The 16,774-nt window shown below is 50.8% G+C and overlaps 1 protein-coding gene across 1 annotated transcript in view; it reads left to right on the top strand.

Moving 5' to 3' along the window:
• BMP7 (bone morphogenetic protein 7) overlaps positions 1 to 12,764 on the top strand; it is a 92,566-nt gene extending 79,802 nt beyond the window's left edge. Inside the window, exons 5-7 of the mRNA XM_077113315.1 lie at positions 7,223 to 7,299; positions 8,680 to 8,790; positions 10,461 to 12,764. Of these exons, the coding sequence (XP_076969430.1) occupies positions 7,223 to 7,299; positions 8,680 to 8,790; positions 10,461 to 10,610 (338 nt within the window). The 3' untranslated portion in view covers positions 10,611 to 12,764. The remainder of the gene's footprint in view (positions 1 to 7,222; positions 7,300 to 8,679; positions 8,791 to 10,460) is intronic.
• Positions 12,765 to 16,774: the final 4,010 nt, after the last annotated feature.

The following is a 16,774-nucleotide window of genomic DNA, read 5'->3' on the forward strand; positions in this document are numbered from 1 at the left end:
GTGGCATCCCAGGGATCCTAACCCCAGGTGTCTGCTTTGTCCATTATTCCTTTCCCTGTTTGCTGTTGCTGGGGCATCTCCCTGTACTGGAGGAGCTTTGAGGCGCCCAGCAACCCTGTTAAATGTTTTCTGACAATTCAATATGCATTTACTAAGCCACTGCATGTGCCTGGCTTTGCCCTGGTGTTGGGGCTGTGGCTGGATGGGGTCCTTTTCCCGCAAGAGATTGGGGAGGCTGAGGTTGATGGCATCTGGCTGCCTGGGATTGCTGGGGCCCCAAGACAGTACATTTTGGCCCGTGAGTGGGCTGGGCTGGCCTAGAATGATCTTTCTAGTCCCAGGGAGATCTACTGAAAGGCCTGCTTGCACTGCTCACCCATTTCCAGCACCTTAAGTGCTGCCTCTGCTGGTGGAAGATGCATCTTGAATTTCCCCCAATCTGAAAAGGCTTCAGAGCAGTTAAACTCACTGAAGACTATTATCCCAATAGGCTATGGAGAAGACCAGCCAGATCCAGGTGTCCCCACTTGCAGCTAAAAGAAGGCATTTGCCCTCCTGTCCCCCAGCCAGGTCTGCTGGGGGGGTGGGCACTGTTTCCTCAGCTCCTCAGGTAACCATTTGTGGTGGGCAAAATAATACCCCTCCAAACATGTTCAGGTCCTAATCCCTGGAGCCAGTGACTATATTGTCTTTTATAGCAAAGGGGAATCACTTTGGAAATGGACTCAAGGTTGCTGGGCAACAATTTACCTTAAAATAGGAAGATTATCTGAGTGGACCCCATGTCATATATTTTCACAGTATGTGAAAGAGTGAGGCAGAAGAGGAGATCAGAGGGAGATATGACAATGGAGGAAAAAATTGCAGCGCTGCGGACTTTGAAGATGGAGGAAGGGGCTAGAAGCTAAGGACTGTGGGCCACCTCACAAAGCTGGGAAAGGCCAGAAAACAGATATTTCCTTAGGGCCTCAGGAAAGGAATGTAGCCAGGCCAATATTTATCCCAGTGAGATATTTAGTGAGACCTATTTGGATTTCTGCCTTCCAGAACTGTAACGTACTGTATTGGGGTTGTTTTAAACACTGACGTTTGTGGAAATTGTTTACAGCAGCCATAGAAAACTAATGCAGATTTTGGCGTGGGTAGTGGGTCTGTTGTAATGAATGCTAAAAATATGGAAGCAGCTTTGGAATTGGGCAGTGGACGGAAGGTGGATGAGTTTCAAGGCGCATGGTCAAAAATACCTAGGTTGCTTTGAGCAGATTGTTAGTGAAAACCCCTCTGCTAAGTGAGGAGTCAGTGGGAAGCAAGGGGCATGGCGAGAGAACCGAGCCATTCCCCGCACAACACCCAGATTTTCACAAACAGACTGTTCATTGGAACACGGACGTCAAAGTCCCTCCTGGCGAGGGCTTGGAAGGAAAGGAGGAACCTGTTCCTGGAGACTGGAGGGAAGAGGAACCTCTGCTGTAGGGTGGCAGAAGGCCAAGAGGAGTTGCACCCTATAGTTAAGTAGAAAGCAGAGCTGGGCGTGTAGGCGAGGAGTAGTCCAAATGGCATGTCCCAGGTGCAGCCTGATTCCTTCTTGCTGCTTGTAGGAAAATGCGGGGGAAAGAGAAAAATTGAGGCAGGAAACAAAAAGGAACCCAGACATGATGATTTGGGAAATTCTCTGCCTCTCTAGCTTGCAGAAGGCACTATAATTAAGAGATTGACTGTCAGGACAGGGTGCCCTGGAGAGCGCACAGCGCGCCTCGGGTGTGGCTGGACAGTCTTTTGCTAATATTTTAGAAAGATCAAAAGGTCAGAGTACTCAGTCAGTCAAGAAGCTCCTTGAAGGAATTGTGGGTGTAACTCACAGATCCCCAAGATGAAACCAGAGAGTAGATAGGAAACTTGGGGGCTTGGTCCCTGAACCATCTCAGCAAAAGCCAAAAGTTGAAATGCAATTATCTAAGAAAGATGTGTGGCGGAGACTCAGAGGAACGTGAGAATTCTATACATGCGGAAACACTGCAATTGGGACCACCAGGGACAGAAAGGGTATGCCATGAAAGAAGCTGTCAGAGCCTCCATTTCTTTGTCTTTTCCAGATTTCACAGCCCCACTGTTGTTTGAAAAATGACTCTCCCACCAGGCCCGTGAGCTGGAACACATCTGTCCAGAGTCCAGCTCTCAGAGCTGGAGTATTCATGGGCCTCCGGGCTGGTAGTGGGGTGGGCAGAGAGCTGAGATACAGACACCCTGCCAGCTGTGCAGGGGGTCTGGGCTGAGCTCCCCAGCCCCTCCACCCCTGGGCCTCGGGTTAGTCTGAGGAGCACTGAAAGAGACCATGGGCGCAAGTGGTATTTGGAAATAGGGTGGCGAGGTCGCAACGGCAGCCCCCGACCCCCAAATTAAGCTCATATTGTCGACAGCGTTTTTCACATCAGCTACCCGATTTTGAAATTTATGTCCCTTTTGCATTTCGAGGGAGAAGACAGGTCTGCTATGGTTGATGACCTTTTTTTAAGAGCAGGACTCCCTGGTCCCTAGGAGGTCTCAGGGGGCCCATGGGTGGACTGCAGTGGGTCTGCACAGCTCCAGTATTTGTCTTCAAGGTTTTTGCATGTATTCTTTTCTGGATCTATTCTATTTAGGCTTTTCAAAGGGGTCTGTGATTCTCCATGAATTTTAAGTCAGTGGAATCACTTAATTTGTATTTGCGAGCCTTCTCTAAGCTGGGGTCTGGGAGTGGGGGCTTATGACAAACAGGTAGATGTGGCGTGTCCTCGTGGAGCTAATTCAGGACGGAGAGGGGGTGTCCGTCTGTCACACCCAGATATCATGCCTGTGGCTTTGCAAGAACAGCCCTAAGAGTTGGGGGATGGTGAGGAGGGGCCTGACCCACCCCGGGGTTCCAAGAAACCTTCCCCTGGAAGGTGAGCCGAGTGCTCCCAGGAGGCCAGGGGCCCAAGGGGTTCACAGAGCTGTTCCTGCAGTGGGCCAGCACTTGCAGAGAGCCCTGGGTGGCCAAGGAAGCGAGCGGGAGACAGGGATACTTTCAAGAGCCATTTCTTGAAGTTCAACTTCACCCAGAGCCAATTCGGAAGACTTGACGGGGTTTAAGCTGAGGGGTGGAGTGGAGGTGCACAAAGCTCTGAGAGGGGCAGAATTGGAGTGGCCCGTGGTGCTTGGGAAGGCTCAGCACAGGGAGGCTCCTGGGAGGGTCCCCGGATCAGCTGGGTGGGGGCGCTGGCCAGTTCCACCCAGCCCAGGGTCCCGGGTCTTGGGGCTCTGTTGAGTGTACTCTGGTAATGAAAGTGAGAGGAACCAGTCTCTAAAGTTTTGGAATTTGATGCCAATCCCCATCAAATCTCCATTAAGTAACCCGTGGGAGGAGGCTTGTACCTGGCCCATGTTGCTGAAATCTGCTGCGTGTCTGGGATCTCTACTCCCGGGCCCTGATTAAGCTCTTGTAAATCCTGGCTGGAGGATTGGTAAAAAATACCGAGGCTGGGCCCCACTCCAAGCTTGGCCAGGGTCTCCCAGTGTGTGTCATTGTGTTTGTCACTATGTGTGAGTATGTCAGTGCATATGTTGTGTCTCTTTATGTATCACTGTTTCTGTCATTGTGTGCAGTGTGTCATTATGTATGTGTCTCATTGTGTGTGACTCAGTGTGTGGGTGTTATGTCATTTTGTGAGTGTGTCAGTGTGTCATTGTGTGTGTGTCATACCTGTGTGTCATGCATCAGGGTGTGTGTGAATGTGTCATGTGATTTTGTGTCAGTGTATGTATGCAGTTTGTATCATTGCATATCACTGTGTGTATGTCTTGAGTGTGTCAGTGTGTGATTTTTGTGGCCGTGTGTTAGTGTGCAGTTGTCTCTGTGTATGTCAGTATGTCACTTTGTCATTGTATACCACTGTCTTGAGTGTGTCTGTGTGAGTGTGCCAGTGTGTCATTGTGTGCCACTGTGTTTCTTGAGTATATCATTGTATGTCATTGTGTGTATTCTGTCTTGAGCATGTCATTGTGATTTTGTGTCTGTGTGAGTGTCCCAGTATGTGCCAATGTGTGTCAGTGTGTGTCATGTATTGAGTGTGACAATGTGAGTCAGTGTGTGTCAGTGTGTGCTATTGTGTGTGTGTGTATGTGCATGTGCCTGTAGTAAGTGCTCTCATGGCATGTGATGGGCCTGGCTCCTGCCGCAGGGCCACACACATTGTGCCGCTCTCCCAGGGCCGCCCACTGTGCCGTGGGGAGGGCACAGGTCCCAGCGTGCCACCTACGCAGAGCTTGCTTTCTGCAGCCCGCGCCCCCCAGGCCCTCAGTGGCCCTTCAGAGGATGTACCTTCCTGCTGAGAAACCGGGTCCCTGCCTCCCTTCCTCTCCCTTCTCCCTACCCACATTTGAACCCACCTCCCTGGTAATCAGCTGTCGTCACCAGATGGCCCGTGGGGGTGGGGCCGAGTCCGAGCTCCAGTTGTGACTTGTCGGCTGCTCTGGCGGAGGTCATGGGGGTGGATGAAACGTCGGTGCTGGCGTCGGGCTCGGCTCGGGCTCCCCTGCTTTCTGTGGCTTGGGGCGGGGCGGCGTGGGAGGGCCCGGGTGGGACTGCGGAGTCGGCCTCGTGAGCGTCTGTCTTTTGTTCCATGGGTTCAGTGTGGTGTTTGTGTGTGTGTGCAGCGTGTGTGTATCGAGGAAAGGGTGTCTCCCTTTCCTCACCCTTCTGCTAATAAGAAGAGGTCACAGGGAAACATCTGAGTTCCAGCACTTTCCGCCCAGGCCGCCGAGGCCCAGGAAGATCTGGAGGTGCTGTGCAGGTCTGTGGGGCTCCCTGAGAGCAGGGCCAGAACCCGCTCCACACTCACATGCCAGCCACTTGCTGTATGTGCTGCTCTTGGCCTTGGTCTGTTGGCTTAGATTTCAGCACTAAGCCCCATGTCATTGCTGTGCTCTAAGCCAGGGTAGAGAAAAGTGGCCCTCAAGCCACTACCTTCCACTTCTCTGCTCATTGCAGACATTGCTAATCAATCACAGCACTTTGCAGACATTGCTAATCAATCACGCCACTTTCTTCTCCCATAATTTCAGGAATCCTACATGAAGGTTCACTCATGGGCACTTCATGTGAAACCTGTTTACCCTCCTTGTTCTAAGCTAAGTGCTCAGATTTCTGTCCTGTCCAGGCTGCGTCACACCCCCTCACTGGGCTGCAGGGAAGTGTCTCCTCCCTCCCTCCTACCTTCTGCCCCTGCAACGGGGCTGGGAAGCTCCTGGAGGAGGTGCTCCTACCTGCACCTGTGCTGGATTTCTGCTCTGTCTCTGTTCCAAAGGGTAGGGTGGATGGCTGAGCAGAGTTCTCAGACCCTTCTCTGTTGATTTCCTTGACCTTGACCTTTGCATGCCAGTGGCAACTTGGGCTCCAGAGGACCCCGCTTCCCCTGCAGCCCCTCCCCTGGAGCTGTCCTTCACCCATAGCCTTCATGCTACCAGGCCCCGAGGTGGGGAAGAGGGGACCTCATGCACCCCCACCCCCACTGCTGCCTCCAGCCCTTTGTCCCTCCACCCCCCCTCCACAAGCCCTGCCCCCCAGCTGGGGAGCTCATTCCAACAGGCTAAGCCTTCCACCTCCTCTTTGATCAAGCTCACGCCTACCTGTTTCCAGCTCTCTGTCCTGGGAAACACGACAGCCTCCTCTGGTCTCCTGGGAGAATTCCTCAGGGTTCCTTCTGGAATGCTTGCACTCGGGTACCTGCCTGCCTCAATCTTTTGCTTCCTTTTGGATTTTGCACATAAGTCACTTCCTCAGAAGGGCCTTCTCCTAGCACCCTACATAAAATAGCCTGCCTTGCCCTCCTCCCTGATAGCATGGCCCTCCTATCCTCCCTTCCTACTTTATTTTTCCGTATAGCACTTGTCTGCGTAGGATGTAACTTAGGTGTCATCTGCCTTTCTGGCTGAACACAAGCTCGTCAGTGGCAGTAACTTTGTTTTGTTCACAGCTGTGACTCTAGTGCTGGAAACGGCGTCTGCCAACTTGTTAGACACTTAATAAAAGTTTGCTTGAATGAACGAATGAATGGGGTTGAGTGGGCTGGGCACACTGGTAGTGAGGGAAAGACATCCAAAAGCAAATGCTCCCTGGCCTCAAATGTAGGAAGGTTGAGTGCCCCCTTCCAGCCTCACTGAGAGGATCCCCAGCTATTTTTAAGTGTCTAGTGGGTGCCGACTTCCTTGCATAAATGAGCGCACCCGATTTTGTTTTAATCAATCAAATGTAATCTTGTCAGTTTGGTACATGTAGTGCATCTGTGAAAATTGCTTTTCTGAACTACAGATATATAGAAATGTATTTTAAAAAAAATGGGACTAACCAACAAAGAGGAAAATAAAAGTAGCATTTGATTGAACCTGCCCTGCAGTGACCCCGCCTTCATTTCTGACCTCAGTGCTCCCCCGAGAACCTGCTCGGTGGCACTGTCCCGATTGCTGCTGCAGCCTCCACACGTCTCTGAGAGGGAGTGTGTGTGTGTGTGTGTGTGTGTGTGTGTGTGTGTGTGTGTGAACATGTGCACATGCATGGGATGAGAGAGAGAGAGAGCGATGGCGATTTCCACACTGTTTACGAGTGTTTACTCCCTAACCTGAATGCCTACAAGCCTTGCCCACTTCTGGAAAACCCCAGTGCATAATTTTCCCTCCTGAAATAAACCTCAGCAGTGTGTTTTCAGGTCAGTGGGACTTGACCCTCTGGTTTCTTCTGGGAAACAGGTGACGGGGCCTCAGGTCTCGGGCCATGTCTGCCTGTCCCCTCCTGCCTCCTCCAAGTTGGGTCAGAAGTTGATGCCTCTGAGCAGGGCTCCGGAAGCCAGCGTTGTGGGTGTGTTCCTTGTGGAATTCCCTTATGGCCAGATGTCAGCATTTGACACACACATGCGTATAAGAGAAACCGATGTCACTGAAGGATCCAGAAAGGCCTTTCAGCTAAGACTGCATGGCAGTGGGGAGGGGGGCAGGTATTGGTGCCTCCTTTACCAGTGCTGCTTGCTGGGGGCAGAAATGAGTTTTGACGTGACAGGCCCTTAAACTGGTTTTAGGGTCTGAAAAATCTACCCTGCAGTTTTCTGAGTTTGGTTGCTGCTCACAGCAGTGCCTTGGATGACAGCTTCAATATGCGTGTGTTCATTTCTTTTTTCCTGCCCCTGTTCCACTGCCTCTCTACTTGTCAACACAGAAAATAGCAGCAGTGACCAGAGGCAGGCCTGTAAGAAGCATGAGCTGTACGTCAGTTTCCGCGACCTGGGCTGGCAGGTAAGGGGTGGGGTGGCTTCTACCTACCCCCTTAAGTGGAACCCCTCTTTTCTTCCCCAGAGCAGAAGCTCTGTGCTCCAAATATGCAGTAAGTTGTGTTTCTCATTTGTGCCAGTTAAGACTCCAGGTCCCAACAGCCTGAGTAAAGAGGAGAGCTTGGGTTAAGGAACTGGGGATGTTGAGAATGTAACTGAGACACAAACTAGAACCAGGAACCCAAACTCTGGACTCTGAGCTACCTTCTCCCCAGGAACCTCACTCCTATCCCATGGGCCAGCTGCTTCTCCCATCGGGGCAGCAGGAAACATGGCTGAGCCCAACTGTTCAAATTGCCAGCTGTCTGGAGAGCCTTTCCCTGCCCCCTCCCTCACTGTCCTTCTTTCCAAATTCCCAGGGAGGGACTGATTAGCTGAGCTGAGGGTCAGGTGCTTGTTCCTGAACCAGTCAGCTGTCGTCAGGGGTAGGGTCATGTGACCCAGCATCAGCCGCTGTCTCTGGAACAATTTGAATGGAGTGGGGCAAAAGACAGGGGATAAATCCTGGAAAAGACATGAGGGTAGACAATCTGACAAGCATGTCTGAATTCTGTTACTTATTCAGCAACTATTTATTGAGCATCTGCTACATCTGGGCCTGTTCCTAAACACTGGAACCATGGCTGTTGAACATTGCAATGTCCCTGCCCTGCTAGAGCTCAGATACCGCTGGACAGGACACAGGCAAGAGATCCCAGGGCAGGAGGCTTTGGCAGTCTACTGACAGGGACTTGTCATTCAGCGAGAGAGGGCAGACCGTTCTCTGGGGGTGTTATGCCCACTGCACTGTCAGCCAACTTGGTGCCCTGCTGTGATGCTGGCTGAGAATCTCTTAGCTTGGGGGAGCCGGGCATGGTGCTAGTGCTAGGACAGAGTCCCAAACTCCAGAGGCCTCTACTGGGTGCATTTACTCCTCAAAAATATCCCTGTAGCCACCAGATCCAGAAGGCGAGGGTGCCCACATGCCCTTCATGGAGCAGTGTCTGTATATGGGTCTGGAGCTAAGCCTTCTGCCACCCCCTCATAGGATCCTCCCCCGCCACCAGGAGGGGTTGTCAGTTTCTTTCGCAGGCAGGTGAACCGAGGCATAGAGGCTTGTTGCTATTTTTTTTTTTAAGTAAAGTGGTCAAAGTGTCACACCAACTTGGGTGTCAGGCACCCCCACCTCTGGAGACGAAGCTGCAGAGTGTCTGTTCTAGGCTCAGCCTGGCTGCGGGCCCTGCCGTCTTCCCCTCCTTTTGCACTGTTGGTGCCCTGAGAGGCCGCCCGCCCCTCCTGCCCTCGCGGGACTCCTGGGCCGCAGGCGGAGGGGCTCGGGCTCAGGCTCCCCGTGGCTCTCTCCCAGGACTGGATCATCGCCCCCGAAGGCTATGCCGCCTACTACTGCGAGGGGGAGTGCGCCTTCCCCCTGAACTCCTACATGAATGCTACCAACCACGCCATCGTGCAGACGCTGGTAGGTGTGGCCCGGGGGGGCCTTCCCGGGGTGTGGCTGGAGGGGCGGGCAAGGGCAGGGTGGGGTCTCAAGGTCACCAGGTCCAGCCTTGTGTCTCTGCAAAGCCAAGGCCAGAATGAGGTCCTGCCAGGGCCACACCATGGCTTCCGCGGGCCTCTTCTTCCATAAAAAAAAAAAAAAAAAAATTAATAAAAAATTGTATTTTATGATTGCATTGGTATAAAGACATAATCTTTGACCTTAAACTTGATTTTTTTTTCTAATTTTAAAAGAAATTGAAACATTTTCATAGATCCCCAAAAATATCACTGGCCTGGCTGCCATGCCCACTGGGCACTGGGCCCATGGTGGAACTGGCATTCCTTGCTGTGGGTGGAAGTCCCCTCCACATTAGCGGCAGATCTGTCCCCCAGCTTCTCCCTCCCTCCCTGCCTATTGGGGGCCTGGAGAGCTTGCCAGAGCCAGGGAGAGCAAAACTCATGTCTTCGCCTCCTAGCCTGGCCCTGCCAGGGTGTTTATCATGTTTGTTGAGCGCCTGCTCAAAGCTCTTAATACAGTGCTTGGCACGTGAGGAATCAAACAGCTATTATTATTACCACTCTTACGGTGACAATCATGGTGATAAGCTTCAGGGACTTTGTTCTCTAGCTTAGAATCTGGGGTTCAAGGACCTTTATTATCCCGCTGCCTGCCATGAGCATTATCTGGACCTTTCCTGACCATTCACCCTAGCTTGAATGCTTCCGGCAACAGAGAGCTCACTACCCAAGCCCATTCCCTCTGTCCAGCAGTTCTGTTTGTTATGGAGCTTTACGCTCTTTGTGTTTGGAAATGGGCCTCCCTCTCCCCTTGCCCGTGTCCTGGAGATAGAGTTCATCTCTTCCTTTCATTGGGACGAGGAGGCCTTTGGAGGCCAGGCTCTTTCAACCTTGGTTTTCCAAGGCTCTCACTTCCCCCCAATTACTTTATGTATTTGTTCTGTGGGTTTGACCCATACTGGGGCTCAGACCCCTAGTAAAACTCCCAGATATACTAGGATCGAACGTCCTTTTGCTGGGAAAAGGACACAGTCTGCCCCAGCCTGTTTCTTGACCTGCGAGTGCTCTGCCCCCAGACCCTCTGAAGGCAGGGCACGTTTTACCTCCTTCATTCCTGCCTGCATGGGCCAGCTCCTCACATCTGCCATTGCATCCCCTGAGTGGCCAGAGATGATATGCAAATGAATGGGTGTGGCTATGCCCCAATAAAACTTTATTCACAAAAAGTTCTCAACTCCGGGCAATTCTGCCGCCAGGGGACATTTGGCCTGTATGGAGAGAGGACTGCTGTCTAGTGGGTGGAGGCTGGGGATGCTGCTAAGCCCCTACAATGCCCAGGACAACCCCCAGCCTCCACAACAGAGAATGATCTGGCCCCAGTGACTGCTCGGGCACCTTATTTACCAGGAGTATGCTCCGTAAACTGCTCTTTGGTTGCCTCATCTCTGAAAGAGGGGTAATCCCAGAACCAAACTGAGTTAGTATGCAGAAGTTGCTCATGACAGGAAGTGCTCAATAAATGGCACCTGCCATCATTTGCTGCAAGCCGTACATGGTCCATATGGAACATGGAAGCTAGAGAAAAGTGACTCAGTGCCTCTCACCATAGTCAACATTTGGTGTGTGTTCCAGGTCCACTTCATAAACCCAGAAACTGTGCCCAAGCCCTGCTGTGCTCCAACCCAGCTCAACGCCATCTCTGTCCTCTACTTTGACGACAGCTCCAACGTCATCCTGAAGAAATACAGAAACATGGTTGTCCGGGCCTGTGGCTGCCACTAGTGCCTCCTAGAAGTCAGATCCTTTGGGACCATATTTTTCTGGATCCTTGGTATCTCACAGCCCAAGGTCTCCCACCATGCAAGGTCTCCTATTACCTGTGGTCTCTCAACGCTAAGGTCTCACACCGCCCAAGGTCTCCCACCGCCCAAGGTCTCCCACCGCCCAAGGTCTCCCACCATCCAAGGTCTCTCACTGTCTAATGTCTTCCACTGCCTAAGGTCTCTCACCACCCAAGATTTCCCACCATCCAAAGTTTCCTACCATCGAAAGTCTCTCACCTCCCAAGGTCTCCTGCTGCCCAGCCTTGGCAAGGAGCTTCAGACCAACCACATTTTGTGAGAACTTCCCTTCCCTGTTCCTAACTATAAAGATGGAGGGGTATTAAGGAATTCAAGATGCAAATAGCTTTTGATCTGTTTTCCATTGGCATCCTATGGACAAGATCCTACAAGCTACTGCAGGCAAAACCTAGCAGGAAACAGATACATAAAGAAAAAAATTGCCTGGCCACAGCCATTGGCTGCGTAGGCTCAGCCATGCACTGACTCATTTCCAGAGGTAATTACAAATGCCCTTCAGCTGGGTGACCCAGCAGAGGGAAGAAGGGGGCACCGTGAGGGGTGGGCACATCTGTGTCTATGCCAAAGGAAAACTGACATGGAAGTTCCTGTAATAAATGTCACAATAAAATGAATGAATGCAAATGGTTAGGATGTTACAGATATATTTTCCTAAACAATTTATCCCCATTTCTTAGTTTACTCTTAATTTCATAAACAGAAGCGGTGGCTGGCGGCGGACAGGAAGGTCTCTGCTCCATTCCAGTTTCATTCTTATGCTAGCAGAGACCCAGCATTAATCTAGATTAGCCCCAAACCAAGATTTGGGGGGAGGGGAGGTCTGTTCACCTTGGAGGAGGGGTTGTGTTGACCTTGAAGGAAAATTATGTTCCATCCTTCAGCTAGGTGTGCCATGGGGGCAGATATTAAAATAGGCATGTGAAATGAAACACCAACAGATGTTTGAGAATTGCTTTTCCAGCAATTCTCCGTGATGGGACATCCATGTGAAATGGCAGAGTGGAGGGGGAGATCACATAGGACTGAACTTGCAACTTGATGCTGAACTCTGGCAAACACTGGCCCTTTTATTAAGAATTACTAATGCTCTCAAGAAGGATGGGGTGGGGAGGTGCTCTGTCCATCTCCCAGAGGGCATCCCTCTGTTTTTTCATCAAAGGCAACATTCCGGCACTCTAGCAAAGGCCAGAACTATTAGGGGGGCTCTGCAAATGAATCAGCTCTTTGAAATAAGAGAGAGACAGCACAGTGGGAGGTATGCCAGGTGCAGGGTATACTGGACTGAATCCTAAATGGAAGGATCTAGAAGCTGCTTTGAGGCTGATGTTCTAAAAAAGTGCCCTGGCTTGGAGGGACCCTTTCCATGCAGCTCTAGACATGAACCTCCCTTGCCTTAGCCAGGGGGTTCCACAGATGATGGGCCCCCAGTCTCTACCTGCAAAGTCAAGGCCTTGGGCTCTCAACCCCTGCTTGCCAGGAGGACGCAGACTGCCTATGACGTTTCCTGTATCTGTGGCCACATGGAATCCAGACACGTGGAGGACTGTCTCCCCGTATTGATTAAAGTGGTTCCTGGAACCACTGGGGCCCTGTTTTTTTTTTTTTTTTTCTTTTCTTTTTTCTTCTTCAGTAGCTTTGGCTGCAGCCTCCACTCTGCCTCGTCGAGGGGAAGAATGGCTTTGTTGTTGTTGTTGTGTTTTGTTTTTATTTTTGGCAGCTCAGGCTTTTTTGTGTGACTCCACTTGGTGCACGTTTTCTCACCACTTACATTCCGATCAGCCACTGGTTAGCATCATCTGTACGCTTGAATATGTACGTGGTTGTGACAAAACAAAAAATTATTTATTTCCATCTGAAGCTCTTTTTAAACCCTCCCTTCATGCCTTGTTCAGGATGATGAGCTTGCTTTCTTTGAACCTGTTTGTTTTCTTATTTAAGACTATTTATTAACCATCAGCCGATGTACCCACGGCTGGTGTGCAGGGCAGACATTAGCAAACGTTTTGTGTAAATAGACAAAATAAAAAGGATTTTTGACCTTGCAATAAAGGAGACATTTGGTTCTTGGACCATGTATGTTTGTGTGTGCTGTTTTGTTCTTGTTTTTGTTTTGTTTTATTTTCCCCTTTCAATGCCTGCAAGTTGGAATTCCCTTGGATTGCTAAGAATCTCTGCCTTGGCCTGCACCGTTAACCTGTTATTTATCATTCAGCGAAGGGAGAGAAACGGCCGCTGGTCAATATTGGGTGCAGCTGTGTGGGGCTGCAGGCAGGGCAGACAAAGGAAACAACAGATGTGAATTTGGTAGGCTCGACTGAAAGTTCCTTGATTGAATCACAGTACAGCTGTCAGCAGCTGTTTCAAAGAGGCAAGGAGTAAATTAGCTGTGTTTACTGCAAACATACTTGGAAGATTTCATCATCCCAATAAAATAGAGGCAGGAAAAAGGAGAAAAAGGAGGGTGGGAGATATACACCCAAAACTTTGAAGCAATGCCGGCCTCAGAGCCGAAGTAGTCTAGCGCTGATTATCCGGGAGGTTTGAGGGTTGCATTAGCTTGTTCTGAGCCATGCATGGCCTGCAGCGGCTGCATGAAGAGCAGGCCCAGCCCTTCTGCCTGCCTTGCAAATGCATGCAGCGCAGCATGGAGTGGAATTTTGGGTCCAGCTTGCCTTGAAGTGAACATAAGTAACCTGGTGAATGTTTATTAAAATTCGGGCAGATATTTGGACAGGCTGCTCTGCTCTTCTTGAACAAGTGGCTGCTCCTAACAAACCCAGCCCCTGTAATTTCCAAATCCGCCTTCCATTATCCTGATGAACAATTTAGCTCTTGTTTTATTTTTCAGGCCAAAGATAGGAGCCACAAACTAGAGACTCAGATGTATCTGCACTATCTTGTTCATCCTGTGTGGTGTTCATACATTTTCTAAAAAATGAATTTGTTGCCAACAGGTTTTTGAGATCAGATTAGAGGGGATATATCCTGAATTCTGGCTTCATTTGAAATTTTGGCAGATCTGAAGCCTGGGGATGGCCATTGCCGCAGTCCTCACCACCCCCTATTGCTCAATCATAATGGAGTGAACGTCAGTTGCTTTTTGCAACTGTGCTTGAAGAAGAAGAGGGCAAGGATTCTTTGTTCCTGACTTGCTGCCCTTGCAGCATCTCCTCGTTGGGTCCCTGTAGGCATGTGTGTTTGTGGCTGCAGTGCCACAGAGGGCCCCATCTTTTGACTTTCCTACCTTTCCCCTCTCTTGATTTCCACCTCTCTTGCACATTTTCACCTTGGAGCACTTCCTCATTGCTTCTCCTCCAACCCCACTCATCCAGCATCAGGTACCGTCATTCCACCCTCAGCCATGCCAAGAGCCCTCCTGCTAATAATTGGTGGGACAGGCATCTGAAGCCCAAAGCCCAGACTCGACTCCAGACCTGCCTGATTTGGAGTCTTCTGGGGCTGCTTGTGAAATGTGAGGATCCCTGGCACCAAGTCCCGACCCACCAAATGTCCGTCTCCAACCCTGCATGTCACTTCCTGGACCTGTGCTGAGATCCTGGGCTGCATACTTGGGCCATGGGTCTCCATCCTGCTTCCCAGCTGCTCAAAGGCCTTCCTTTCTGAAAGTGATGTTTTAATTTCTATTTCCGCCTATCCTAGTCCCGCTATACAGTTCACCTCTCATGAATTTTAGCCATACCCTCTTTGATCCTGTTTCCTTCTCCATTCCCTAATGGCCACAGTGTGGACCTTGCTGGTTGAGGATTAGCAGTGGTCATCAGTGCTATCCACATAGAAGATTCTTGCATGTCCCATTTCCTTCCTTCTGTTCAGATTACTTAGAGAAATGAAATGTGTTAGTTCTCCGAGGCTGCTGCAACAAATTGCTACAAACTGGTATCTTAAAACAACACATTTATTCTCACAGTTCTGAAGATTGGAAGTCCAAAATTGAGGTGTTGGCAGAGCTACTTTCTCTCCAGAGGCTCTAGGAGAGATTAGGATCAGCTGCTTATAACAGGAAAAGGCAAGAAGAATGGCTTAAATAAAATAGAAGTTTATTTCTCTCTCATTTGAAAGAAAATTTCCAAGTTCAGGGTAGCAGCTTGGTGTGCCATAAGTGTTCTAGATTCTTCCTATCTCTCTGCTCTGCTATCCTAATTCATGGCTTCTATTGTCAAGATCCGCCTCATGGTCCAAGATGGCTGCTGGAGCACCAGCCCTCACATCTATATTCTAGGCTAAGCTTTATGCTCTCTAAGCAACCATCCCAAAGACCAGGCATAAAATATCCACTCACTTCTCATTAGCAAAAATTCTAGGCACATGCCCACACCTAGCTGCAAGGGAGACTGAGAATTATAGTCTTTCATTTGGGGAGACAGTGTGTATAACCGAAAACCATGCGTTGGTGTCCTGTTACTATCAGAATTGTATGGATGCTGGGAATCAGCAATTAGCTATCTGTGAGTTTTCCACAAACTTAGTGACTTAAGTCATTACCCAAGGTGTTGATGAGGTCTCAGAAGACTGAAGCCGAGCGTCAGCAGCTGTGCTCATCTGGAGCTTGGGATCCCCTTCCAAGCTCACATCGTGGCTGCCAAATTCAGTTCCCTGCAGGTGTAGGACTGAGGTCCCCATCTTCTTGCTGGCTGTCAACCCTGGTCTCTCTCAACTCCTTGAAGCCACTTGCAGTCCCCTTCTTTGTGGCCCCCTCCCAAAGGTTAGCTTCATTCTTCCCAGCCAGCAGAAGCTCTCTCAGTTCCAATCTCTCCCATAAGAGTCAGACCAACCTCAGATAATCTTCCTTTGATTAACTCAAAGTCCATTGATTATGGATCTTCATTACATCTGCAAATTCTTCCCCTTCGGGTGAGCGCTGTGCACGCAGGTGTCCAGGAACCTGGCACCCTCCAGGTGGGACAGTGGGGATGCTGTCCAGCGCGAGGCCGAGGTCAGAGGCATCTGGCGGCAGGTTGGACCCTCGCTTTTGGAGACACAGTTCAGCCCTCAGGTCTGAGTCCATCCCTCCCTCCTAAGGGCATGCGGGGTGACCTCTTCCAGGCATTGATTTTCCTTGCATCTGGGACCAAGCTGTCCTGGCTCAGACCCCTCCAGGACTCTGACATTAGCCAATCTTGGTCTTAGATTTGAGGAAATAAAAATAGAAGCAGAGGAAAGACCCCGAACGCTCCAAAGCCTTTGGAGATGTGACAGCCGTTTGAGGTGATGGAGGCAGCGTGCACCTGGGCTGCGGAAGGGCAAGGCTTCCTTCCCGGGGCTGCTCGCATCTTTCCCGCCAGCTGCTGTCATTAGATGGAGGAGACAGATGGGGGCTGGGCTGGCTCAGAACCCCTCCCTCCACCGCGTGCAAGGCCCTGAGCTCACCCTACTTTAAGTGGCTCAGAGGCAGGGAGTGAGGGCTGAGGTGGGTCCTCAAATCACTGCCCCAGCACAGGTGGTCAGTGTCAGCAGGTGGATACAGACCAGCCCCCAGCCAGGGTGTGCCCTGCTCCCAGAGGGGTCCCGCGCTCATTTTAATGCTCTGCCGTCTCCCCCTTGAAATTCGTAACTAGATTTTGAGCGAGGAGGCCAGCTTTCCCAGCTCACCCTGGGCCCTGCCCAATGCTGTGGCCGGTCCTGTGCCCAGGGGATAGAACAAGGACTTCAAAGCCGGTCTCAGGCTAAATTCAGTCTCTGCCACATTTGTTGCTCAACAAACACATATGGAGCTTCATCGAGCTGCCCGAACGTTTCTAGGCGCCGGGAGGGACGAAGGCCTCGACTCTTGAATGGTATATCCAATGGCAGAGAGAGAACAGGCGGGTGGAAAATTAATCAGGTAAAAGGGCAGACGGTGTTGAGCGTTGGGTGGAGAGTGGGTGCGGGCTCCCAGGAGGGGGCCGTGGCTCTCAGTCAAGGAGCGTGTAACAGAGGGGATCTTCGCAAAGTTGTGCAAAGACAAACCCCAAGGTCTAATGCTCCGGCACCTAACAGGACAAGGTCAGAAGCTGGTGACCAGACCCTGAGGGAGACAGAGAAAACACCCTGAGAGGGGCTTGCCCCGGTCCAGGGGGCAGTCAG

The sequence above is a fragment of the Tamandua tetradactyla genome, chromosome 1, assembly GCF_023851605.1.
Source record: "Tamandua tetradactyla isolate mTamTet1 chromosome 1, mTamTet1.pri, whole genome shotgun sequence".
Taxonomy (NCBI): Eukaryota; Metazoa; Chordata; class Mammalia; order Pilosa; family Myrmecophagidae; genus Tamandua; species Tamandua tetradactyla.